Source organism: Xylocopa sonorina, chromosome 15 (assembly GCF_050948175.1).
Source record: "Xylocopa sonorina isolate GNS202 chromosome 15, iyXylSono1_principal, whole genome shotgun sequence".
Lineage (NCBI taxonomy): Eukaryota > Metazoa > Arthropoda > Insecta > Hymenoptera > Apidae > Xylocopa > Xylocopa sonorina.
The window spans coordinates 6,760,963-6,788,839 of record NC_135207.1 but is presented as its reverse complement, the minus strand read 5'-3'; the positions used below and the strand labels follow the sequence as shown (position 1 = coordinate 6,788,839).

The 27,877-nt window shown below is 39.7% G+C and overlaps 1 protein-coding gene and 1 pseudogene across 7 annotated transcripts; one reads left to right on the top strand and one right to left on the bottom strand.

The window, feature by feature from the left end:
• Nucleotides 1–1,411: 1,411 nt before the first annotated feature.
• Beta-spec (spectrin beta chain) lies at nucleotides 1,412–27,800 on the bottom strand. 6 transcript variants are annotated; one of them, XM_076907209.1, is made up of 13 exons: nucleotides 27,653–27,800; nucleotides 18,663–18,850; nucleotides 12,301–18,207; nucleotides 11,960–12,051; nucleotides 11,782–11,886; nucleotides 11,388–11,530; nucleotides 11,115–11,173; nucleotides 10,474–10,530; nucleotides 8,795–8,890; nucleotides 6,718–6,873; nucleotides 5,595–5,862; nucleotides 5,274–5,459; nucleotides 1,412–2,048 (listed from the first exon to the last, which is right to left on the bottom strand). In XM_076907209.1, the coding sequence occupies exons 2-13, from the start codon at nucleotides 18,793–18,795 to the stop codon at nucleotides 2,045–2,047; spliced, it is 7,206 nt and encodes a 2,401-aa protein (XP_076763324.1). In that variant the 5' UTR covers nucleotides 18,796–18,850; nucleotides 27,653–27,800; the 3' UTR covers nucleotides 1,412–2,044. The 6 variants fall into 6 exon arrangements, with proteins under 6 accessions (XP_076763324.1, XP_076763326.1, XP_076763325.1 ...); XM_076907211.1 differs by lacking the exon at nucleotides 8,795–8,890; XM_076907210.1 differs by lacking the exon at nucleotides 10,474–10,530.
• LOC143430794 (peroxiredoxin 2 pseudogene) lies at nucleotides 7,508–8,540 on the top strand (annotated as a pseudogene). Its single transcript, XR_013102650.1, has 2 exons — nucleotides 7,508–7,802; nucleotides 8,167–8,540. The product of XR_013102650.1 is annotated as a peroxiredoxin 2 pseudogene (transcript).
• Nucleotides 27,801–27,877: the final 77 nt, after the last annotated feature.

Below are 27,877 nucleotides of genomic sequence, written 5' to 3'. Positions count from 1 at the left end.
AAGTCTCAATATTACGATCGTTTTTGATACTCTAGATGAAAAATTGAATACGAATGTGATAAATATTTTTAAGTATTAAAAAAAAAAAAAAGAATAAAATAAATAAATAGGTAAAAATAATAAAGGATAAGAAAGTTACAACAATTGCGTGAATCGCAACGTGAACATAATATCAGTTAATATCAAGCGAAATATTTCAAGTAATCAACATCAATTATAATCTGATTCGTCACACTGATGACGAAAACTTGCTCGATAAAAACTGTATTATACACGCAGAAACATCTATAAAGAACAATTGAATAAATCTCTTTTTTCCTGTTTTAATTCCGTAGAACTGTGATATTTCTGGGATCTCTTATATACGAGGAAACTCTTTCAATTATTACACAGTATATGTGTGTTCCATTTCTTTCTTTTTTTTTTATAATCCTCCAATGCGTATTCCCTTAGGGCATAGCATATATTTAACAATTTTCTTTTTAAAAGCTAATTTATATTTATATTTATATAATATTTATATAATTATTTATATATTTATATATATATTATGTCCCAAGTTAGTGTGCCGCTTAAAAATATACATATATATGGCAGTCATTGAAACGCAAACGAACCGTTTGCGAAGAAACGCGAAATTATTAAAAAGAAAAAGTGTACAAGGCGAGAAAGTGTACGTATCATGTGTGTAGATGTTGAAACGAGAATGCATTGATTGAACTATTTATACTAATGGCAGATAAAATAATATAGAAACCATAAAACAAGCAAATAAGTTCAGCAACTACGCCCAAAACGGGTGACAACGCGTATCAAGTCGCCGTAAAAACTCTAGATGTACGAGTTCTCTTTCAAACAAGTTTTAACTATATAATATATAAAATGGGTTACAAGACACCTTCCACTTATATTAAAAGGAAATCTTGCAACTGAAATTATAGTATAAATATCTTTTAAAACATTGCTTTTCGAGTTCCTTCTCAAGCGTACAACTTCTATTAATACAACACCATAACAACGCCAAAAAGATGACATTTTACGCATTTCTTTTTCTCATAAGTACTAAAAACATACAGAGTTTTCCGCACAACTTATTAGGATATAAAAATAATTATAAATATTAACTTCTCCTTGAGAAATATTAATCTAGTTGTGATCATCTGATGCACGTCATTTAAGTATGCATTCAGAGTTGGCAGTTCTAACATTGAGAAGAGCTTTACACTATTTTTTTCTAATGTTAATTATGATCTTTCAGTTCGTTGAAATTAAATTCTGTTGAAACCCTTCTTTAACTTGCAGTAACCAGAGCTGTTACGACGACCTGACGCGAGTTAAAAAAAATGTATAATTCATTTTTTAAATGATTACAAAACCAAACGTGGTAAAGCGATATGAAAACAATGCGTAGCGAATCACAAAATCTCGTACTGGTTGTTTCACCGTCATCAATACATAGTATTATCTTACAGCGAGAGTATACTGAAAAGGTGCATAATTAATTTTGACGATCAATATCTGTGTCCGAGTAACTCGATCACGCTAACGTGGGACATTATCGAATGTATGTGTACGTGTGCATGTATTAGTGTGTGTGTGTGTGTGTGTGTTTGTTTGTTTGTTTTTGTGTCACTTTCTCAACTAGCAATATATTGCAGTGTCCAAAAATTCTTTGAAGAAATTAAAAACGCAGTTAGAGACTTCGAATGGCCTACACGCGGGTGAAAAGTTTCGTAAACACATACAGACAGCTGTTTAAATATTTTCTATTATCTCCTTTCCGTAGCGAATATGTAGGTAGTCGAAGATGGTAGGCATGTTTCGTAAAACGACGGATATTATAGCAAGTAGAGTCTTCCTTCCCCTCATTTTTTTTTTCTCTCGCAAACACCATGTCCGCATATGTGTGGTCTGTCTCCTAGTTAGTTTATAATTAACGTTGCTTTCTTTTCGTATATTTGTTAACCACGCAGAGCGACGAAACATTTCATTTAAACTGTGTGTGTTGTGCTGAGCGGCTTATACCGAACTTCACTGCTCCGGTTTAGCTGAAAATTGGCAAACAAAGCAAACATTAAATTAAAAACCGCGTTAACGCAGTGCGCGTAGAGTAAGAAATGTGTATGCGTGTATGTATATGTCACTCTCGTAAAACAATGAATGTCTATTGCTCTGTAATTATTGACGAAGCGTAGAGCTAAAATACCACATTCTTCTCCTCTTTTACATTCTTAACTAATAAAAATTGTTCAATAATTTTTTTATATACTTTACAATGCAGTAATCTTTAAGATGCCTAATAAAAGCGAATTATCAAAAACTTTTGATCCAATGGGCTTAGCTCAAAAAATGGAGTGTAACACATAATTTGCCAATACAGAATTAAAAAAAGTAGTATTCTAATCTCTGTGAAATTAGATATACATTGTACCAAGCAAAAGTATGTGTGGGTTATTTATAAGGAAATACAGTGCAGTCCATTTTTTATACCCTCTGATTTGTTTCTAACTTCTTTCTAATTACAATTTCATAAAACATTTCTTTGACACAATTCTATTAATAATAAAATGGATTATCCTGTATATATGTATAGACAACATTACTAATACTTAAAATATCTTTTGGTACTGCTAAACGAATGCTATTCTATCGCTCAGGGTTTGACACGAGCAAGTGCAGATGCTACACACAAATCTGAACAATTAATGTAAATACGCATGAAACAGTTCCGTCTCTTACGAACTGCACGCGTTTGTGCCGCGTGTCGAGACTAGATACCTTTCAATAAAGTGTTGTTGATGTCATACTAAAAAAAAATTAGAATGATTCCTCTCAACAGTTCTTTTCTGTTCCAACCAGCAAAGAAGCATGAACAAATATTTGTACATATATACATACGGATGTATATGATGATATAATGAAGCAATGACAAGAGGAAGGCCACAATGTAATCCAACAGTGATATACAATAAATTATGTATGTCTACGCATGTACAATAATAATAATAATAATAATAATAATAATAATAATAATAATAATAATAACAACAATAATAATAACAACAACAACAACAATAATAATAATAATAATAATAATGATATCAACAACAAATAATAATGATAATGATAACAATAGCAATAATAATAATAACAATAACAAATAACAATAATAATACATCGTACTAGAGCGAACAAAAGAAATGTTTCATGAAAAAGCAATGGAAAAAATGCGAATAAAAAGCGCCTGTGAACTGGTTTTTGATGGCATGGCGATTAAAATGATTGTGTTTCATATTCTTCCTCGAATGAGTCAATTTAATTTAGTTTCGATATCCGGAAATGTTTTGTCGCCAGAATACAATTGTTTGCTTAAGCAGTACCCATCGCAATTGGTTCATCTGTCGACCTACCCTCCATAGATAAAATTCTGTTTAACAATTTTTTATTTCTCATATTTTTGGAATATTTTGAATCCCACGAGTGTTAAATCTTTGAAGTAAACTTAGAATGTTAAACTCTAATAACAATCAATCCATCAGAACATTAGTAAAAATTAGAACAATTAAACTAAGAAGGGCAGCGATGTTAAATTTTGTGAAATAGCAAACATTTTTTGCAGGGAACGATCCTTTTGTGTTAGGCTTTGCCTTCAGTCTGTATCTCGTCTTTTCTCAACCATTTGTATTTATGTCCAGTTGAGACTTACGACTCTTGTTAAATTATACTGTCCGAAGATTTTACAGAATCTTCGAACTCACTAATTTCAAAATTGGCTAGTGCTAAAACATGTAACTTTGGAACTTTATTAATAACATACGATTATGCATACGTAGATTTCATAGATTTAGAATAGTAGCTAATATTTTTTTCGTTTTTGAATAACAATTATTAGGAATTGTTTACTTTGCACCAAGCCCTTGCAGTATCTCTTTTAACGTTAATTAAATGCTATCGTTTGGAGGAACTGTAACGGATAACGAGACACGACTGTTATTAGCGACTTGGTTATTGAAAGGAACCTCTTATGATCACGCATATGAAACACAGTTAAGCACTGCACATACAGGTTCTCTTTCTTTACGGAGAAACTGTTTTATTAATATACCATTCCGCATTCACAATTGGAAGAACATTCCTCTCGTACTTCTCGACATATGCTATATAATCATAACGGACAAGAGAAAGATACATATATGTATATATGTGAGAACGGAAGATATGTGTAATGAGGGAAAAGAAAAGAAGACAAAAAATAAATAAATAAATAAATAACTGGTAAACGATGATCAATGAAAAATCGTGCAGCAGTACGATGGTAAAAGAAAAGAAGAAAAAATGAATGATCTAATGATTGATTGTGCGACTCACCGCAATCTCTCTAAATGTTGTTCCAATTGTGTACTGTTTTTCTTACAGTTCATTGGTTTGACACTTTCTACTTTTTGGCTTTTCTAAAAATATGACAAATGCAAAATGTGATCGAATGAAATGAGAAATGATTTGCCAGCGCTAAACGTATATACGTTTTGAGAAAATGACGAGTGATACGGGAAAACCAGATCCAGATCTGAGATGATCACCTGCCACTCGTTTAAACGACGATCAATGACGTATGAGAAAAAGAAGCAAAATGTATGTCCGTTAAAATATCCACACGCAACGAATCGGCTTCGTTTTAGAAGAAATTCTAGCGCAAATCAGAGCTTCGTTTCCTAGAAAAGATGTCAGAAAGAAACGAGGGGCTAGCACAAACATCAGATCACTGAACAATTAAATAGAAGAAAAAGGGCAAGCGTTGAAAAGTTCATGTTCAGTATACACGCATATATATTTGGTAAACCATACCATCACACGATCTTTCCAACATAGTAATTAACAATCGCATTAACGATTTATACTAAACTCGTATTTGGTAAACAAAAACATGGACTTAACAATAATGACTTGATGATCATCGGCATGAAGGAAAGTATATATGTATAATATATGGAAGATGATATGAGCAATGATTTTAATTGAAATTGATATTCGATTCAAGATGAACAATGACACTGGACGAGAAGGCAAAAAGGCTTAAACATCGAAGCTCTCTACTACAAGATATTTCGTTTAGCTATCAAATTCCATCGTGAATCTCTTTTTCTCCTTTCTTTCTAGTTTACTTATGCGATATGTTGATGTTACACGTATCATCATACACCAATTTTTTAATTTTTATTTTTTGTTTTTTTTTTGTTTTTGAGCGTTTCAGATACTTCTAACAAGAGACTCACTTTTTCTTGAGAGTGAAGAAACTGCGCCGCTTGGTCTCGGCTTGTGTGGGCGCAGGCAAAGTGTGCGCCCTGGACGTGCCGGCGGCACCTGATGTGCCCTGTGCTGCTTGATTCAGCACGGTTACCCATTCGTTCATTTCGGTATCGTCTTTAGCCTGAAATAGGAAGTCCGATCCGCTTTGCGACCTAAAAGATATTGAATATTATAATAATTCATACGAAAGATTGGTCCGATTTATTTGACAGTGCAGTATCCTGCGAATATACGATTGGTTTTTCCATCCTTGTTACGTATTACTTAAAGGTACAGAAAGGACTCACTTTACTCGGAAGACATGTTTCTTCTTAGTGTAATCGCTCGCGACGGTAATGGTCGCCCCTCTAAGGTCCAGAGGAGATTCTCCCTTGTACGGTTGATCAGGCGCTGCCTTATACGATTTTTGGTCCGTATATACAAACAAGCTCTGGCCACGTACAACCATGTACACCTTATGCCAGGACCGATTGGATGCCTTCTTCGTTGTGCTCTCCCATTCGTGTTTTCGTTGCAACACGCCTTCAAATTCGTCATCGGTGGGGCTTCGTTGTTCTGTAAGTGTAAAGTTCTCGTTGCAATTGGTAAACTGACAACGATATAAAGATCGAAGAATAAGCAGTTAGAACGCGGTTTGCGATTAATTAAAGAGAAAAATAGAATAATCTACGTAACGACATCCAGGTTTCTTCGAGCGAACAACATAGCTGTAAACATAATTATATACAGATTCACTGGAGGTAATCCGTTTCGAGTAGTAGGAAGACCTGGACAGTTAATCGGATAAACGTTAGACGATGCAGTAATGCAAATCAGGCAGCCAAACGTGTGCACTCGCTCGGAGTGGAACTCGGAGGGCAGTCGCGCGCGCAAACGTAATCGTTCTGTGGTCTTTACTAGTAGTAATAGTAGTAGTAGTAGTAGTAGTAGTAGTAGTAGTAGTAGTAGTAGTAGTAGTAGTAGTAGTAATAGAAGTAGTAGTAGTAGTAGTAGTAGTAGTAGTAGTAGTAGTAGTAGTAATAGTGGTAGGATACGCAGAACGTTGTTAATATTGTCATAACCCAGATTCCTGCGTTTCATTCGACATCCCTCATACACGTACTCCAAACACACAACGCACGACCGGGGGAATCAAGGAAACGGTTCCTGTGTAGCGATCAACGAAGCTGAAAATTAACCGATTAAATTAATTTACATATCTATCTCACTAATGGTACTTTGATACCGGAAGTGATCGTTTCCTCCAGCGATCCTTGGTACGCACTGTCTGAACAAAATATTTATTAATTCGTCAATGTATTCTAATCCATTATCAACTAATCTTAATTTTGCATTGAATGACGTAGCCGATGTTAACGGTGGTAGTGGAAAAGCTCGAATGCGATCGATGCGTGGATAGAAATTGCTTACCGGATATGCTGCGTTCATCATCACTCACGCCACTGCGATCTAAGCTGGGCGACTTGGCCGACTTTCTCCACCGGAAGCTCCTGAACGGTGACTTGCTGCGGCTACGTTCCTTACGTCTTAAAGTACCGGACTCGGAACCGCTTCCACCTTTCGGAGCTTTCAACACGACACACGCAACACACGCGGGATTATTAGCTACTTACACGTCACATCGAGAGCCTAGTTTAGTTTGGAATTATTAGTCAGGGTCAGAGCAGGGAGGTGTTCGTTAGCCCTGGAATACTGATACGTTTCCAAAGTCCTCGAATTCTACATAATATGAGTAAAATTTCATTCGAATGACTTTTCATCTATAATACAAAAAATACAATAGTATAGATAGAAAATATGCAACTTTTTAATACTTAAATAGTCTGTCAACATCGTATCAAATCGTCACCGGAATAATTTCACTCATATTTATTTCTTCTTGCTGTCCATGCAACATGCTCATGCAAGATTTTTTTTAATCTATCGTCTATCTATCGGGAGAATGCGAAATATTTATTTTTTTTCTTTTTTGTTTTGAACAACTTTGACAATTTTTCTAATTTGTCCGGAGTTTTGTACTATATACGAAAAATTGTTTAAAATGGTGACATTAGTGCAGTCGAGATATAGTAGAGAAGATGATTTCTCTGCCAACTTTTGTTTTCAACAACACGAATCGATATTTGCCAATATTCATGTTTACAAAAAGTTACAATTATTATATTTTATTTGTACGCGCTCTTGTTTGTGGTGATCAATTATGGTGACCATTTCTGATCCGTTTCTTCGAGGCAAATTAGAGTCTACGGACTTCTGTTGTGGCGAGCGACCACAGAATCCGCGTGAACCGGAAGTGCACGTGGTACCCGCGCTTTCGTCGCCAGCACCAGCCTGGAAAGGCGTCGCGATAATCGACACGAGTGTGCGAGACATATCGTTGACAGAGTACAAGGGAAAATACTTGATACTGATCTTTTATCCGTACGATTTCACTTTTGTTTGCCCCACGGAAATGATACAGTTCAATGACCGGATCGAGGAGTTCAAGAAATTAGGTATACTACTAGCTCCTTAATAAATTCATTAGAGTGAAAAGTAAGTGAAATATAAATCAGTTTGATTCGTATTATAAAAGTACCGCGTTTACAATACGTTCTTCACTTTTCAAATCGGTATAATTAACGACTTACATATACATTTGCACTGCACACTTTATCAAGAATAAACTTACCATTCAACATGGTTTTCGATACTCTACAGAATGAACAAATCAATCTTTATCTACCCATAAATTCATTTCAAATCAATTCCATATTCAGTGTTCACTTGCTTTTAATAGATAGTTGATACTAATAGGTTCGTCAACGATTACTTTCTACATATCTAGCCAATTTCGACTAAATTCGGGATTTTAAATAGATTGCGAAGTAGTGGCAATATCCACGGACTCTCAGTATGCTCATTTAGCGTGGATCGTGACACCCCGGAAGCAAGGTGGCCTGGGCGACACGAAGATCGCCGTTCTGTCCGACAAGAATCACAAGATATCAAGAATGTATGGGGTGCTGGACGAAAGGGAGGGTGTAAGTCTTAAAGGGCTGTTTATCGTAGACAGAGATCAAAAGATACGACATATCGCCATCAGCGAGTCGGCTTTGGCTCGTTCTGTCGACGAAACGCTGAGGATCTTAGAGGCGTGTAAATTCGTCGACGAATTCGGAAGTACCTGCCCTGCTGGGCCTAGGGAGAGACTGGTCGATCCAGATAAAACGGCAACTTATTTTAGCACATGACCCTAATGCCATGAAGCTTAATTAATCATTCATTTTTATGATAAATCTACGAAAATTCTACTTTCAAGGCTAATCAGTTAATATTATATTTACAGATAATGTTTTTTACAAATTATAATCGATGTATTTTCTGGAGAATCATTAAAGAAATTAATGAATTTCGTAGTAGTATATCTTCTCGATATTTTTAGTAATAATAAATAAATAATCTCGTATTCTGATAAGAAGTATAGTGATCGTTGAAGTGGACTTACTCGTTGGACTAGATAGATCTTGCGGAGATTTCGTAGGGGTGGTAGGTGTTGTCGGCCCTCCTCGGATGGATAGACGTGCAGGTTTCTGAACATGCACTACATACCATCACACCAATTTTAACATGCTATAGTTTCGAATAAAATGCTAACAACGTATACGTTGCTTAACGAAAGCAAAATAATGAATATAATGGCAACATTTAATTGTTAAGAGAAGCAAAAAGACACTATTCTATTACTGTACTGTATGTTAGAAGTATACTACATCTACATACGATAAAGCTTCGAAGAGAAACAAAGATGAAATAAGGTATTGTAGATTTAGATTAGTTGATAACGAATGAATAAGTTGCTCTAAAGCATTTCACCGCCAAACACCAAAATATCTCGATGAAAACTAGCTACGCTTACCTTTTCTCAACAAAAAATAAATCAATTAAAGTTTGTCATCTACTAATAATTTCAGAGCAAAAGAATTTAATTTCAACAATTTCGTATCTATCAATTTTGTTCACAAAACGATTCCATGCATCAATGAATTTTTCTTATATACTTTAACGATTAATATAATATATGATAGTTGCCGGATAGTTTTATAGAACGTGCATGCGAAAAATCAACTTTGATCTACAAAATCGTTTTTAATCACGCTTGTACAAATGTTAATTACATTTTTAATAAATGCCGTGTGTCTTGGGAAGAGCAACTCCAACACCTGCTAAAAAGAGTTAATGATAAAGCAAGTGAACGGTATTACAACTGCAATTATAGCGAAAGGCAGTGGCAGTTGGCCTACGAATATGCTGAAAGACACAAAGATCATATGATATTTAATAATCGACCTGAACTGTGCAAAAATCAAATCCAATTGTTAATGCTTTTCCAGACAGAACGACTTTGATTGCAAATTTACAAAGAAGGAAACAGAAAAAAAAGAAAAGAAAAGAAAAGAAAACTCTCGAAGGAATAAATAAATTTTCTCATTATTAATTGCGATTACATATAGTTGCACAATTCTGGTTAATATTTTCGCGGAAAGGGAGAAAGAAACAACTGCCGCAAAAAGGCTGCCAGATTGAGTTTTGTGCTCCCCACGCCACCAGCTTAAAGGATCACTATAGCAGAATCTATATATAAAATTCAATTCAATCATCAAATACCAGAGTCTCGTTTATAGAACTAAAACAGTGAGTTAGAGCGCGGGCATCGTAACAAGGTTAGCGACGCATTGTTGTGCTAAATTCCTTATACAACAAAAAAAAAAATGCATTTCTTGTTACTTAAAAACAAACACTGGTATTTAATAAAAGAAATGACAACAACATTAGTATATACAGGATGTGCATTTTCATTTACTTGATAATCTCTCTAAATATCCTGGAAAAGATTTTTCAACCCTCTGCTTAACTTGTTAGTTACGATAAAACAGACTGAAGTGATACAGAAATGGATTTGCAAGAAATGAAACAATAATAATGCGATAAAAAATTTGCCTAAATATGATATACGTTAAATATTAAATGAATAGCTAGTAAATGGCACACAAATTATAATGTAACTTATAATGTAAGAGATAACAAATCTTTTTTGTTTAAGGTAGGCGAAGATTAAAAAAAAAAGAAAAAAAAACGATTACGTGTGCAAAAATTTGCGATATTCGCTTTGATCGGGACACTCACCTTCCTTGGGCTTGTCTTGAGGCTGTGGTGTACGTGTAGAAGCCTTGCGATGTGCCACTGTGGTTCGTGCATTTCCGTGCCGCATTTTAGGGTGCGTTTCAAGGAGGGATTCGACCAGTTAAGGGATCCGACGGATTTTCATATTCGGAATGGAATCATGGTATCAACAACAGGTTGGAGCGAGATACAGAGAGAGAGAGAGAGAGAGAGAGAGAGAGAGAGAGAGAGAGAGAGAGAGAGAGAGAGAGAGAGAGAGAGAGAAGGCAAAAATAAACGTGCTGTTAGCAATGTTTCATGCTTATCCAAACAAACCAGTTTAAAAAACCAGTCGCCTAAGAGTTAAATGTACAAGATACGTGAAAAGCAAAATTGTACGATACACATTGTATTAGTGAAACGATATATAATAATATTTCTATTTATAATATTTCTATTTATTCGTTATGATCGAATCGAGCATTCAACGATCGTTATTAATTGGAATGTTGTTTCCGCAAAATTATTTTGTAAATTCCAATCTGTCTAGAGGATATGGTTTTGAAACATTATTCAAAGGAAAGTTGCATTTTTAGAGATCTTTTAACTGAAGATTATTGTTATTTGGATTTTCCAATGCATTGAAAAGTGAAAAGTTATCTTACCATGTGACTCGTCTTCTCCAGCTGGGCGTTCTCCGCTTGGTACACCTTCTGCTTCGGCTCTGTTACAATTTCGAACATTTTATAATTTTCTAATTGTAACCATTTTCTTGATTGAAAACTATTCAATTTTACCCAATTCGAATTTTTCTACTGAATATTAAATCCAGTGCACTATAATTTCGTTACTGGCCGCGAATATCATAATAATACCATAAGAATTTAATAAGAAGGAGAAGAAATGAACTATTAGTAGATTACTAGAATTCAATGTACCGTTCGCTGGGCGGTTCGTCTGGACTAGTTACAGGTGTTGCTTTAGCTAATCGAGCTGCCTCGGCTGCTGCGGCCTCCTCCTTCTTACGTCTTTCCTCTTCTTCCCGTTCTTGTTCCCTCCTCTTCATTTCCTTCAACTCAAACTGCAACGCATACAAAATTTTCAGTTACAAATTTCGACAAATTTATGTTTCTTCTAAAATGTCCGGGACACAAAAGAAGAAAATTTATCTTATCGTATTCATATAAATATACATTAATAATCTAAACAGTAACTCTTAATAATTTTTCTTTCAAATATTCCACAAATTGTAAGATTTTCGTGTTTGGCGATCGATTAGGAATGGCTTATCCTACATTCTAAGAGCGAAAAAAAGAAAAGGAACCTACTAACCGTAGTGAGTCGATGCAGAGCGCTAAACCTTTCCTCCTGTGCAGCTGCTGATTTTTCGAACGCTTCATGCTTCTTGATTAGGTTCTCCACTTCGTCGATCGTGTGCTATAACAATCGCATTTAATACAATATCAAATAAAACCTTGACATTGGTAAAATCCGATATAACAGCACTTACGCCAAGCTCTTGGCTCATGAGATACGGTTCTTGAGCAATCAGCCATGCTTCAGCAACAGCCGCGTCTCTGGCAAACTGGTACACCTCCAAAACTGCAAGAAGAAACATATATAATAATATAATATGAACACATTCTATTACATTTTTAATTATTTGACTTTAAATTACCTGTGACCTTTGTTTGAAATTAAGATTCTAATAAATAGACTAGACAGTTAAGTAGACAGTAAAATTCATTAATTCCGAATCTATGACGTGTTATTAGGTGAAATAGCTACTCTCATCGTAAAATCAATACGTTCCGAAGGATTAATTTTAATGCACGTCGTCCATATGCTTACTTAATTGCAAATTCTCCCAACGTTCCTCCCATCTGTGTAACAACGCGTTCCTATGATCAGTAAGAGCTGCCAATTTTTCCTTGATCTGGCTGCTAGCATAGTGGTTCCTGGCTAACAAATCTTTTCCGAGGTTAATACATGCCATCAGATTATCCTCCCTAGCGTCTATCTCAGCCTTCAAACTCTGATGATTATTCATCAGCAACTCGACGCCAGCAACGTCGCGAGGCTTCTCCGAGGTGTTCATCTGGCGAACCACGTCGTCCATCCAAATCATTAGAGTTCTGACCATGTTGAAGAACCGGAACAAGTCCCCAGTGTCCTCCAGTTTTGTTCTTCTACCATCGCACAACGACTGAAGGTTGTTCCAAGCAGCGACGACTTCACCCTCGCGGTTAGTGATCTCTCTGGCTTTGTCCCCTGCGTAGCTGGCCTGCAATTTGGCCGACTCCTCCTGGATCTGCGACACCTGGCTCTGCAACGTTGATAGATCCTGCATAAAGTTGGCGTGCTTCCGCTGCAAAGCGGAAACAGAGCCAGCGTCGCGGCCAAGCTCGTCGGACATCGCGTTCTGTTTCTCCAGGATCCTTCCGAGAACGTCCTTGCAATCGTGGAAGAACTTGTGTAGTTCCCGGCTAGCCTGTAGCATTTGAGTACGAGTGTCGATCAATTCCAGCAGATCTTGCCAGACTTCGTTCAAACCATCCTTCCACTCTGCAATGGTGGCGGCGTCAGAGTGACCGGTGGCGATCAAGGAATCCGCGATTCCGTTCACCGCGGCGACCCTCTCCGATCCTATCGCCTCGGTGTCCCGGGCAAACTCCTTGAATCTCTCCCACAGCAATGTGACGTGGTCATAATCCTGGCCCAATTCGTGGCTGCCGGCCACCAATTCTCTTTCGGCGATCCATTGCTCCAAGTCGTCCACTTCTCTGCTCAGCATGAACAACTGAAGGGCCTCGTCCAGTTTGGCTCGACGCTCACCGGCAAGATCCTTCAGACCAGCGTACAGTTTGTCCACTTGCGATTGCTTCACAGCGATCTGATCGGCAAGGGGGTGCTGGTCGTTGATAAGTTGCCTGGCGGTCTCGCCAAGCTGCCGGATCGTTTCCGCGTAGTCCTCCACGGCGTGTTCCAACGACTCGTGCTTCTTCATTAAATTCTGGGCCGAAATCTCGTCCTTGCCACGGTCCTCCACCATCATGTACAACTCCTGCTCGCTCATCCAGGACTCGGCCTCGGTCGCGTCGAAGAAATACTGTTGCGCCTTCTCGTTCTGCAGTAGATGCTTGTTCCTGTCGTCGACCGCGTCCTTCAGCACCTTCCATTTCTCCGTCAACTCGGATATCAGCTTCTGGAACTCGGGACTGTCCTCGTGGCCCTCGTCTATGAGTTTCTGCCCGTTGTTGCAGACCAAGTTGATTCTCGGCTCGTGATTCTCGATCTCGGTACGCAGCGACTGGTTCTTCTTCTTCAGCATGTGCACGTTGAACAGAGAGTTGCCGTACTCGGTACTGGTTGCCTGAGGCATCTTCTCGCCGATCCAGAGCTTCTCGTCCTCGACGTCGCGCCTGAACTGGAACGCCTCCTTCTTCTTCTCCAATTGCCGTTGACGATCGATCAACGGAGCCTTCAACTGTGCGAACCTCTGCGCGACCTTCTCCTTCTTGCACTTAATCTCCTCCATCTTGTCATCTGGTACTGTGCGTTGCAGATGTTCAGCCTGTTTGTCCAACTCGGTCACTTGTCTCGCCTTCACGGCCATCTGCGTCTCGATCATCTGTTGCTTCTGCATCAGGATATTCACCGACGCCAGATCGGAACCGGTGTCCGTGCTCTCGATCTGTTTCTCCAGTTCGTTCATCCAAGAGTCGATATCGTCGCACGTTTGATGTATAAGGACCTCGCGGTTCGCGTCGAATAGACGCTCACCTTTGTCGTGAGTGGTGGTTTCGAGTTCTTCGAACTGATCGGCCAATTCCGCTACTTTCGGCTTGATAATCTCGGCCAGATCGGGCTTCTGTTGGATCAATTCCTCCGCAGCCTGTTGCAGCTCCTGCAGACGGTCTTTATTGCTGGCGATTTCCGCCTCGAACGCTTGGTGCCTGGTCCACTTGCTGTGCACCGTTTTCGCGCTTCTGTACGTCTCATCTTGAGCGGTGATATGCTTCTCCTGAACCCACTCGCCCAACTCCTCGCAGTCCTGCAGGAACATCTGCAGCTGCAGTTGATCCTTCAGCTTCTCCATGTACTGGTTCGCCTTCTCGCGGTTAACACGACGACGCTCGTTAATGCTCTCCGCCTTCTTCTTGACTTTGTCCGCCGCGAAGTGGCCCTCGTCGACAAGTCGTCCGGCGAACTGCACCACGGAGTTGATCTTCTCGTCGTTCGCGTCCATCGTAGTCATGAACGCCTCGTGCCGTTTGATCATGTGATCTGCCTGCTCGAAGTTTGCCGGCGTCTCATCCTTGGCCAGAATGTGCTCTTGCTGGGACAAAAGCACCTCTGCCTGGCGTGCGTCCCGATCGAATATCTGCAGATTCAACGAGTTCGAGAGCAGATTCTGCCTGTTGGCCCACATCTGGTGTAACTCCTCCCAGCCCATCTTGAGGGCGTTCAATCTCTCCCTGAGGAACATGTATTGCGTGTCACCGTCGCCAGCCTCGCTGGTCAGTCTCTCGCCGTACTCCATCATTTTCTGATAGTCGTCGGTATAGTTGTCGATCTCCTCCTTGATGTTCTGATGCTGCGTTAGAAGTTTCTCAGCGTCAGCCAAAGTGGTTGGCGTGTCCTCGCTGGCGACATCGGTTTGCGTTTTAGTCAACCAAGCCTGGAAGTGGTCCAGGTCTCTGAGGAATCTATGAAGATCACCGGCTTCTTCCAATTTCGCGTCTCGCTCCTTCAGCATCTGCGTCAGCTGTTCCCATATCGCGTGGATCTGATCGATCCTTCCCTTGATCACCTCAGGATCCTCCAGGTTCTGTTGTTGAATGTTCTGCGCCTCCTGCTCCAAGGCGTCCAGTTTAGCTTGAATAGCTGCCAGGTCGCGCTCCATGCCGCTCAATCGACGCTGCAGAGTCATTACACCGGTCAAATCCATTTCCAAACTATCCGTCTGCTGCAATATACGCTTCTTGTCTTCGATCCAGGACACTGTCTCGCGGCACTCGATGTGGAACGTTTGCACGCCGTGCGCGGAATTCAATTCCTCGCGCTTGTTCTCCGCTTTCTCGCGCAACTCGGCCCATTTCTGGTTCAATTCATTCTGCCGTGCCACAATCTGCTCGGAATTGGGATGCTCGACGTGTAACAGCTGCCTTGCCAGTTGATTCACCACGGCAACCCGCGAGGCGTTCGCGTACATCTCTTTCTCGAAGCCGTTGTATCTATGCTTCATGATCTCGACATCCTCGATGTCCTTGGCAGGTACCATAGTCTCCAGCATCCGATTCTTCTCGCCGATCCATTGTTCCACCCCGTCCGATTCGCTGAACAACTTGTACAACGATAACGCGTCCAATAATCTCTGTTTGCGAAGCTTCGCGAGTTCCATCAGCTCCTTGTACCTCGAGTCTATGGAGGACAATCTCTCCAACACCTCCGGCGATTTGACATCCTGCTCGCCAAGGGACGAAGCCTGCTGATGAAGCTGATCGATGGTAGCCGCGTAATTCTTCAGTTCGTCCGTGACGTCTTTGTGTTTCTTCAACAGTGATTGAACGTTCGCTTCGTCTCTGCCAACGTCCTCGGACGAGACGAGCCGCAAAGTGTCCAACATCCAGATATCGATGTCATCAGCGTCCGCGAACAGTTGATGGTAGTCCACAGCTTCCTCCAAACGCTTTCGTCTGAACGCAGCTAGACCAAGGAGATGGTTCCACATTCCTAGAATTTCCTGGAGTCTTTCCTGGATCCTGTCAGAGCCAAAGTGTTTCTGGCGGACTAGTTCGTCGCCAACAGCGGCCACGGACATTAGCTGCGGCTCGTGAGACTGAATCTCGTTCTCCAAAGCTTTGTGCTTCGACAGGAGCAAGTTGATGGTAGTCAAATCGTGACCGATGTCACCGGTGGAAACGATCTGCTCCTTCTCCTTTATCCAGTTCTCCTCGTCGGCCATGTCCCAGTAGAATTGCCACAGCTTACGGGACTCTTCCAATCTTGCTCTACGTTCGACAGCCAGGCGTACCAATTCCGCGTACGCATCTTCGAGCTGTTGTACACGCTCGACGATAATGGCTGGATCGCATGGTCGATACCCTTCTCCGTGCTCTAGGAATTTCTGGCTCTGCTGAACGACAGCCTTTACCCTTTCGCCTAAAACGTTTATGTCAGCTTCTACCAGAGAATGTTTCTGCAGAAGGTCCTCGACGCCCATCAAATGCTTTCCATAATCATCGGTCAACAGACGCATCTTGATCTCCTCCATGCTATCCAGGATGTATAGCATCTCCTGGAAGTTCTGTTGGAGCTGTAACGACAACTCGAGCCTGATTCTCCTGGCACGCAGCAAATCCAACAGATAATTCCATAATCTAAGGACATTGTCTTTGCGAGCATTGATACGCTCGATATCGTGATAATTCTCGGCCTCTAGTTCCTGTGATACAGCCATAACAGCCTGGACTCTTTCCTCGTATGCGAATATGTCCGTCTCGATGGCTTCGTGTTTCTTTGCCGCAGCTTCGACCGCGGCTAGATCAAAACCGAAGTTATCCTGCGAAACCAGACGTTGATTCTCAGACAGCCAGGTCTCCCTCATGCTAGCCTTGCGATTAAACCTTGCCGCCAGCTGTTCCAGTTTCTCCTGCCGGATCAGTTCTTCTCGCAAAGCTAACTCACGCTCGTGTTCAGCCTTCTCTAGCCTCTCCCATGCTTTGTTGATGTCAGAGATCATCTTGCCCTCCTTTGGCGTGTACGGTTTCTGGTTGTTAGCTCGCATTTTCGACTGTAGCGTAAACAACAGAACCTCCAAGTTACCTTTCTCTACGAACTTTGGAGGCTTCTCCACGGTACGGTAGTTTGAAAACTGTGAAAGTTGCGATTGAACTCCCACAAGAGAATTGGCGAACCGACGATCGCCAAGGGCCTCTATAGTCCCTTCTATCCAGCGCAATAGGTCACTGGTTAGGCTCTCATACTCGTGTATCATACGATCGTTCTCCATGGCGATGCCAACCACTTTGCCTATCCTCTTGCCCTGGACAGTCTCCTGCTTCATCTTGGAGAAGTAGTGGTAATACGTGACCACGTATGTGATGATCGATTTCTCGTCTGGATGATCGACGAATATGTCTTCGGCGTCTAACAGTTTCGTTAGGCCGAGTTTGTCCTCGGCCACGTTGAACGCGTTGTTCAAGTTATAAATAGCGTTTGATTTGGAAAGTTTGTCGAATTGAATCAAGTCTGGACGGTGCTTGTGGATGATGGCGTTGAAGGCTAACCCATCGCGCCAAGACGTGGTGAAGTTTCTCACGTTCACGTTGTGATAGCCAGCCGTTTTCATCTGACACCAGAGGAGCAGCGCGTCTTTCGCCGATTTCGTTTCTTGATTGTCCGTCTCTTCGATCGTAATATCTTGTATCTGGAATCGGAGAATTATCGTCCAAATGAGACCAAGGCTCAAACGGGGATTCCCGTCTACTATATCGTGGGATCCCATGTTCTCCAGATGTACTCGTTGCTCGCGCAGGAATTGCAAAGCTTTGTCAACGTTCTCCAAACAATGGATTCGCATTTTTCCTTTTGTGGGTCGTGGCAGACGTTCTCCGGAAAGGATCTCGAGAAGCTTGATAAGCATTTTCCCGTCCCGTAGATCGACGTACAGGTCCCCAATTCGGCAGGAACAACGAACCAAGTGAGAGTTGACCCATTTTTGGAACGTTTTCTTTTGTACCAATTCACGTTCACCTAAGTTGAGAGAAAAAGGGTGAATAAATGTTAACGCCAAGTCGCAAATCAATATCATCATTATCATCATAATCGTTACCTCTCAGATCAAACACGACTCTATCGTAATCCATTTATCAAAAAAAGAAAAGAAAAACAAATTCTCAAAGCCTTTCTTCCGTCAACACACGCAAGTGCTTTTACCAAACCAAACCGGTTAAAATCAGCAACTGAGCAACTACTAACCATTTTTTAGCAAGCACATCAACTTTAAAGCATACACTTATCAAATTCATGTCTTTATCAAAGGATGTGGTAATAGTTCCCAAGCAAATTGCTCTCTTGCGAATTACTCTCAACTATACTTTTTCAATTAGGAGGCACCTTTTGCAATGAAACCTTTTTGCAATGCCACGCTGATACTTAAATTCTTAAATTCAAAAATAGCCTTGTTTCGCGTGCGCAAGGGTGCATACCAGCTAGAGCTTTGATCCGTGAACGTTCGAAAAGTCTCGAACTCGAGTTTCCCCCGTCGTATTCGTATTCATCGACAATGTCTTGTTGCAGCGTGGAGTCCCAACCGCGCACCACCGAGATGTCGGTCGTCATTTTGTCAATCGGACCAACAGCTCACTTCTGTTTCTTACCCTTCGGAAGGGTGCTCCTAAAACAGAATAATAAAAAGTGGATTAGCAATTTGGCTTCGAACAATTTTTTCAATAATTGGTTTTTATATTTTGTTCTTATAAACGTTCCTAAGTCTTCGAAGAGAACATTCTATTCTTATTTGAGATCTCTGTATACCGACGGAGATGTAATTTCGACCCAAGCAAACGCCTACGCACGGTATACATCCTTCGATGTACGTGCAAAAGTACTAGTATAATTCGGATAAAAATTGAACAGCAATTGCTAAAGCAAATTCTATGTTCTCCTTAGCTTACGAGGATTGTATTGTGAACCGTCCCTGAGCTACATCACGTATTACCATATCCGCTATCAGCAAGGCCCTAACAACAAAAAAAGCTGACCGTTCTGGGACACCAATTGCTTCAATTATGGATTACGGTATCAGGAAGGAACGATTCACGGCTAAAAGGAGCGAGACTAGCCCGGCGTTCATTCGAGTAACTCGCTACGCCATTGGTGCATATTTCGCACGTGTGACATCATTCGCGTGATGTAATCGCGCGTCGAGCGACTCCCACACGGTACCACTACACGAACCACGTCTGAAAATAAGCGGTAAGTGCACTTGACAATACTGTTATACGGTATTACTTGTATACTTTTCTTCTATCTGTACGCGATAACTCGATAATTTCTGATTATCATCAGATTCTTCAAAATTTTTACTAAAGATATCTCGCTCGTGCATTCTCTTACAAAAGAAAGAAGACATTGTAAATGGGAAATTAATTTACTCACTATGGAGGATAAATCTATTACGTATATGTATCTTGATTACGATTATTCTATTTATATATTATTACGCTATTTTATAAATTATCTTTGTATTTTTGACTACAAGGAATTCTTATAGCGTGTCTATTCACCCGCCATTGAAGTGAACAGGAATAAGTATTGATTTGATATAGAGTTTCTTTTCTACGTATTCTATTTTGTATAGAAAAATTGTATAAACATTGATCGTATCGCGGAACAAAGTCTTCTTATATTATGCCACAAAATCTGTAACATTTTTCTATCTTAATTGGCGACTTTTAAGCTTGTATATAAAAAAAAAAATTAGTAAACTCCAGACTATCGTAAAGTCTGTTACAGAGTGCAAGTATAATATGTTCTAGTCGCTTGAACTGTTCAGTTTACTTGGACAACGAATCTCCACTAATCTGCTGACTTTTCTGAACCCATCGATCGGGTCTCTCTCTCTCTCTCTCTCTTAGCCACTGTCGCTTCGGGTTCCTGTTAATTGCTGATAACACTGCGAACAGTTGTAACTCGAAGAGTAAAATAAATAACGTGAAGAAAATTCTTATCATCACGCTTCAGTTGCAACGTTTCGATTATGCAATTTCAATCGGCGATACGTAACAAAAGATTGTTTTGCTCGAACGACACGATGAAATCATTGAAGGTTATGTTTTATTCATTTTGGAATTGTGGTTGCTCCTTAAAAGGCATTCCAACTTACTACTACTACTACTACTACTACTACTACTACTACTACTACTATTAAAGCGTACAAAGTTCCTCGATAATTTTACATTTTTCTCCTCGAAAATAATTTATGATTGATGAAATCATTGGATTTCATTTGTGTTCGGTGAGCGGATCCATTAATTTTGGATAATTTAAAGATCGTTACTTGATCCGTGAAACCGTTCGCAATTAGTATTTCAAACGTACGCGATTTATCTTTATCCTTATCAACCCGCTCGTAGCCGTTTATCCTCCAATTAATTAGGTTCCGCACGGTTCCCTGCGCAATCTTTATTTACCGTTCCGTGAATAGATTCACCGAGTATATAATTCCTCTGTTACCGTCTCGAATTAGTCACACGCTCGTGGCATCGGAGAATTGCACTTTCGTTCACATCCTCGATGGTAATCTTTGCGATGTTTTAATTGCGCCGGCATGCTTCGATCAGGGCCGCTCGTTATCTACGCTCAGCTCGCCTACAACTCACAAAACACGTAAAAAGCAAACGTACAGATAAGATTACTTTGCAGCTCTTATCTCGACCAAGATTTTATGTCCGAGTTGTGTATACCGAAGAAATACAGCCTTTCCTCGTACAATGTACCAAGTACGTATAGTATTAAGCAATAATATAGTAGTAACATCATTTTGTCTTTTATTGGTCTTTTATCCTAGCCCTCTGTTTCATTATTTTCACTTTCTATCGTTCAGCGAATCTTTTCTGAAATGGTCTAGTAAAAGTCTAGAATTGCCATTTTTTTTAAGAGTTCAACTTCTCTTAATCGAGTACTGTGGTGTATAGTCGTCATTCTTGATTGGTTCGAGTGTTTTCTTTTAAATAGAATAACTGAATTTTCCTTTATATCACATCTCAATCAAGTTATTCAGTGTGTCAGAATAATCGAAAGACTATTACTTATCCTGATTTTGTCATTGCGGTGATCCTCCGCAACCAGTTGCGCGGATCGCGTATCTTCGTATTTCCGGTTTACACCATTCTTCTGAAATAACGTCGTGCGATTAATATACCATGGTAATAGATATAGAACTTCTCTAGATTCACTTTTTGAACGACTTCCAGAATAACATCAGCATTTGTCGTCGCACGGTCCAAGTCCTTCGAATCTCCTCTTGACCGAAGCGAGTACACGCGGCTGGTGTATCGTATATTCGCACGGGTAACCGTGCAAAAACTCAAGGAAAACCACAGTAAGTGGATACCGACGTCCTTTTTTCACGGTGACATTTCGCTGCATAACGGCGGCACAGCCGAGTTTCAGTTAAGTAAGTCAGAGAACACCTTTGGACGAGACATCGATACCTTTCCACGAGGAGAGGAGGGGATCCATTTCAAGCGGTACTGTTAACTAAAATAGCTTCAGAGAAGAGAAATTATCTAATATATTGTAGAATACTTTTCACTTACTACATATTTACATAATTTACCTATATACTATCTGGTGAATCATTCGTCAAGACTCGACTAAGTGAACACTACCGATAAACTCGACTTCATTTTTCTGACACAGATACCAATCTATTAATCCGCGACTGGAAGACAATGGATTTAACAAAGACTTAACACCAGTAGACAGTATTTGTCTAGCAAACACTAATATGTAAATGAAGACTAAATGTTTCTTCAAGACAGTTGTAGGTCATCCGGAAAGAGCGAAAATGAAGAAACTTTCGAAGGCCAGCGACGAAAGGGCAGCAACGCGCGAATGAATGGCATTCTTTACGAATTAAGACGAATTAAGAGCAATTACGCGAGGCACCGACACACTTTAATGAACATTGCCAGAAAGCAGGGGAGTAGAGACCGACCGCGTAGAGCAAGAGTAAGTAGAAAGATTAGCAGCTGCCTCTGCGACCGAGTGGGCGGAGTAAAATGAATCACAAAAGTGAATGACACGATCATCGAGGAAGGTTAACTTTACTCGCGTAACTACGACGGACTCGTTGAAAGGAACGTTGAATACGATTACAATGCACTTTCGAGTGGGACTTTCCTTCTATGGAATATTAATTGCCATTAATACATTTCGCGCGATATCGATTAACCGAATTAAACAGAGTAAGTAAGTAGTATTTGGAAAAGAAGAGTGGCAAGACAGGAGGACGAGGTTCGGCTGTAATCAAGGAAACTAGAACCGTCCTAGTTACACAGCAAGTCACGCGAAAACGAGGCTGTAAGAAGCCGCGAGCGAGACAAGAAGCTCTTTGTCCTTCGACACGAGAACGTAAGTTTCTATTGTACGTTCACTTGTAACTGAATAAGTGACAAAATTTGATTGAATCATCTTCGAATTGTACGAAACTATTTCAAATGTTACATTATTATTCAAATATCTGATAATGTTATTAACGTATAAGATAAATTTGAATGGTTGATCAAAATTGATATATGATATTTTGATGTTATGATATATTAGCTTATCGAAGGGTACGGATTTGGTAGGTCGTGTACGAAAGAGAGTCACGACAGAGACGCGCGACTCCGCAACGCCGAAGGGGTAAGATGAACTCGCCAAGAACACACAGCGTCGGGGCTATTGATTTTTCAGCGGAGTCACCGTGGCGCCAATGTTCACGATATACGTATGCCGTCTACACGACGGTGTTTCTTTCTGAACCTGTTATACAAGCATTTTTTATCGATTTACCTAGCCTAAAATTTGTTAATCTAACGAATGAATAAATTAACTAGGATCAGTTCAATTCTCTTTCCAATTCTGGTCCTCTGATATTAGTCAAAAATAGCTACTACTACACTGTATTGTGATTGTAAAATATTCTCGAATGAACGACGCAAAGTTTCGAACGACTTCGTATGAAAAAGAGAAAGCCTCGTGATTATTTCGAGTCGTGTTAAGTTTGCTCTTAAAGTAACACTCGTTTACTAAATGTGAAATCGTGGACGTAGCACAGAAACTGGGTCGCAATTAGAAAAAAATTTCATTTACAACACTGAAATTGAACGGAATTGAAAATTAATTATAATTGGCGCGCGTGAAAAATGAATTTCCATTAATTTGAAAGTTAAGCGATGTAAACGATTCGCTGTAATTTTGAAAGCAAGTAGAAGTAACATTAACATTTTGTTTTCAAACTAGACGGTAATAAAAAATTAAAAGTAATTTTCTCCGACGAATTCGGTAGTCCGACAGAGTACGACCTGATTTCCAACGGGTCCGGGTCCGGTCCGGGTCCGGTCCGGGTCCGGTCCGGGTCCGGAGGATGCCAACAATGTTACTTTATTCGACTCGGAAGGGGGGTCCATTGGCTAATGAGGTTAAGAGCGAGTCTGGACGATGCATTGACTCGAATATTCTCGCTCGTTAGAGATTAGTTTGGTACTTTACGATAGAAATTTCACCCAACACAGAAAGCTCCCGCATAGGATTGCGGATAAACCAAGGTGCACGTAATAATAAATAAATCGTTATAACAATACTTTCTTCCGTTCCCATAAAACAGCTCGTATCTCGGTGCGTGTATTTATCGATCGATCGTGCGTGCACGCACGCACACGAGACAGTTCGGATCTGCCTTTCTGAATCCCCGCAAGTTGCAGGTTTTTGACCTTCCGCCGGTGCACGCCGAGTCATCCTCAATAAATAGAAAAGCACGTCGGGTGCCAAGGAATTTCGAATCGACTACGGATGTATACGAGGAATAAGGGGAATTCGAGGGAGAACCACCTTGTACACGTCGTGACGTTCTCTGATCGACACGAATAGTAAAATCGAACGATATTGTTGGATTAAAGGATGAGAGAATAGCCGAAAAGAACATCGATTAAGGCTATGGATGTTGGTGCAATAGAGCAGCACGGCTAGTTCGCTGCTGTACATAACACGTATAAACTACGTCACGTCCGCATTTACGTTAATCCGCCTGTCGGCCGACTTGGTTACTTCCATCATTTACTTGAACGCCGCATCGTTTACCCCTCAATCCTTTCGAGTCTGCAGGTGCGCACTATAGGTGAAAGTACTGTTCGTCTCGACAATTACTATAATTTCGATTGTATTAAACTGGATGGAAATTGAACTCTAGTTCGGGTGACCCAGAAATGAAGAATACGATTCATCTTCTTGCTCCTTTAAAAATAGAACGTTCGTAATAGAGATTGAAAAGAGTCTCTTAAAATACAGAATTCACCATTCACGAAAAAAGTTATATATCAGGTTTTAATAAATATTGAAAATGCAGGATATATTAATTGTCGAATTATGCTCATGTAAATACATTGCAGAAAAATAAATGAAAAGTTACATTTCATTACAACCATACGTGGACATACTTTGGACTAAAGAGAAATGCCGATTTTCTTAATTGGACCAATTGTATCTTCGCTTAATTCGGTCCTCGCAAAATGAGAAGTTTCCTCGATTATAAATACACTCTTCCCATGATTCATCATGGCATTGACGATGCGACGTTTCAGGAAGAGTCGAAAAGTTTGAATATTTTTACCCTTCATCGAATTGGCACGTTTATAGAAAGCAAAAAGACTATTTATTATTATTTTTTATATTAAAATCAAGGCCAAACTTTAATAACCCAGTATTACTACCAGTATTACTAATAAGCTAAACATTGCAAAAAAGAAAATATAGCTTATATCGAGTCTTAGTACAAACTTCGTACCCATTGCTATGTTACGAACTTTCTACGAAAAGTACTTGGACCGTGGAATCTGCAGTAGAAAGGAAACAAAAGTAATAAACGATTAAAAAAAGAAAAAGTGGTTCTACAAAATTACAGCGCGAAAAAAGTGGAACAAGAAACTATATATTACTGTTATAAATAATAATACATTCCATTTTCTCTGTGAAAAGAAATGGGGTATTACGTAATAACGTGATACGAATAGCAGGGCGTAACTAGTAAAAGATTGACTAATTGGTGTGACAAACAGTGTACACAGACTGAAGAAAAGCCAGAAAATTGCTAAACGGAGTTCAATGTCCCTGGTATGTACGTGTTCTCGCACTTATTATACTGCCATATCGTTTCCCCATGCAGCGGTATAAAAGTGTTGATGCATTAATCAGGGCAGAAAAGTTAAAAACGTCCCGTGGATATTTTTAAAACGGAGTAACGTAATCTAGCTATCAGAAAACCGACAACGCGACCAATAAGAAAAAACGTTTACCTTCACATTTATGTAAATATGTTGTGTTTTAATTGTTGTTGATGAAATTGCAACATAGACTTATTAAATTTCCTTAAAATGGCAAAGAAAAATGTGTTCTATACAAAGGAAATAGTAAGAAACAACTTGCCCTGCTTCCAATATTTACCATGGACAGTGCCATATTCGTGGTACTTACAATAAATCAGCTAGTGACATCATACACGCATACAATTTGCCACACAAGTTATATGAAAATATATCGACAAATAATGACTCTTCGAAGGATTAAAGTATTCATAATATCAAATATCTATTTTCTAAACGAATCCCTCAAAGCCTATGTAACACCGAACATATTAAGATATACTACAAACAAGCATCAACGACTGTAATGATGGGTCAAAAGCACAGATTTGCCTTCTATATTTGTACACGGTGCGTCGAAAAATGGTCACTTCATATATTACATAGATACAAAGTAACAGCCCTCTAGACAGATCTCTACATATTGTTTATCTGATAACATCGAAACCAAGAAAGCTATACACTCGGTACAGTAATATCTGCTGTGGCATCAAATTATTACGTATTTAGTCACTGCGTTGAACTGTTCAGTGATTCTGTTCCATGTAAAATACTAATATAATAATACTAATAATAATAATGTGGTATTTTAAATTAAACAGACAGATGTCGCCGAAAACGCAATCCGGAAGAAGCGATCGGTACACGACACTAATTTATTAATTTATGCTGAAGACGCGCACACGCCCAAGCCCCGACGACAACGGTGACGTAACTGTAAACACAACACTGAGAAAGAAAGACAGAAAGGGGAGCGAAAGGAAGAAAGATTTATTAAATGACTTACGCGACACTTTTTTTTAAAGCTAATCAAATAACGACACTCACCACCGCTTAAATCCCTTAACCAGAAGTTGAACATTCCCAAACATTTTGAATCGAAATGTTTTGATATTAGTAATTCCAATCTAGACACGCTTTTATCTTTGTAAAATATTACATATCCTGTCTGGAATCGATATAACATTTATGACGTTTTTCAAGCAATTCGAAGGTTTTTGATAATGACTCAGCACCGAATTCAGTCTCGTGACGAAATAATTTGCACTGAACGAACCGAGCAATTTCTAACAAGTATCACCAATTAAAAAACTATGCGACGCGATTAGATCATTACTATTAATTACTACGCTGTACCGTAAACCAGACAAATTAAGTATAAATAAAAATTATTCATCGGGTTTACTATACAAAGTTATGGATATTTTCCACAAAAATCAAAACGATCAAACGTAATTAAATGTCCATTTTACAGAATTATCAAGATAATACGATATTTGTCTATCCGATAGACCTAAGCGATTAGATTATAATTCTACTTGCAACAATTCCAAGAAGTTGATTTCCAACGTGAAATACAACGAAATTTCGTATATTCGTTCAACCATCTTTCCGTCCTTTTTATACTTTTTTTATAACAACACACGGCAATGATATTTTGACGTTAAGTCGCAGTAACGTTAGGCACGATAGATGCTTGACAGATTTTCATTGGAGAGCGAAATTAGGTCAGACGACAGATAGGGCGTCTTGACAGGTGAACAAAACCATTCAAGGGACACCATGTAGCGGAAATTAAAGCGCTATAAATGAACGCATAACCCGAATGCCAGGCAGATTATCCAACAGGAAGTAACAGGAAAGACTACAACATGAATTCGTTAAACTATAACACCGATTATACGAAAAATATATCAGTATACAAGTCCCTGTAACAGGCAAATAGAATCTACTTTAGTTCAATCGTACAGTGGGTACACAGTTTCGTCGCTGGAATCGATGCCGCATTCACGACCAAAGGAAGATATAGTGAGAAGCGAGACGATTCTAATAAATTACGTATAATCTTACTACGTACCCATTGAAACGCGAATGCCGTTCGAACGCTGTCAAAGTTATATGTCAAACGAAACTCCATGTAACGATTCAAACAGCGCAAGAGAAATCAGGGAAGGTAAAGGCGGCACACGCCATTTTTATCTGTAAAGTCTGATCCGTCACGAGACAGCCGATCGTAAAACGCTATCGCTTTCGCATTTTCGAACTGAAACCATAATAAACCATGCACTAACCTTCTCGTAAGGATACCCTGCGACACCGTTCTATCCCAGTACTCGCATAAAATCCAGCCGATGTACACCAAAAACCACCGATAACGATCCACACAAACCCAACCACACACTCGACCGGCGCGCAACTGACTGAGCGCATACAGCGTCGACCTACGCCACCGTAACTAGTCCCAGTTCAGCTCCACCAATCGGAATCGTCCATAACATTACGAATATCTGCAACAA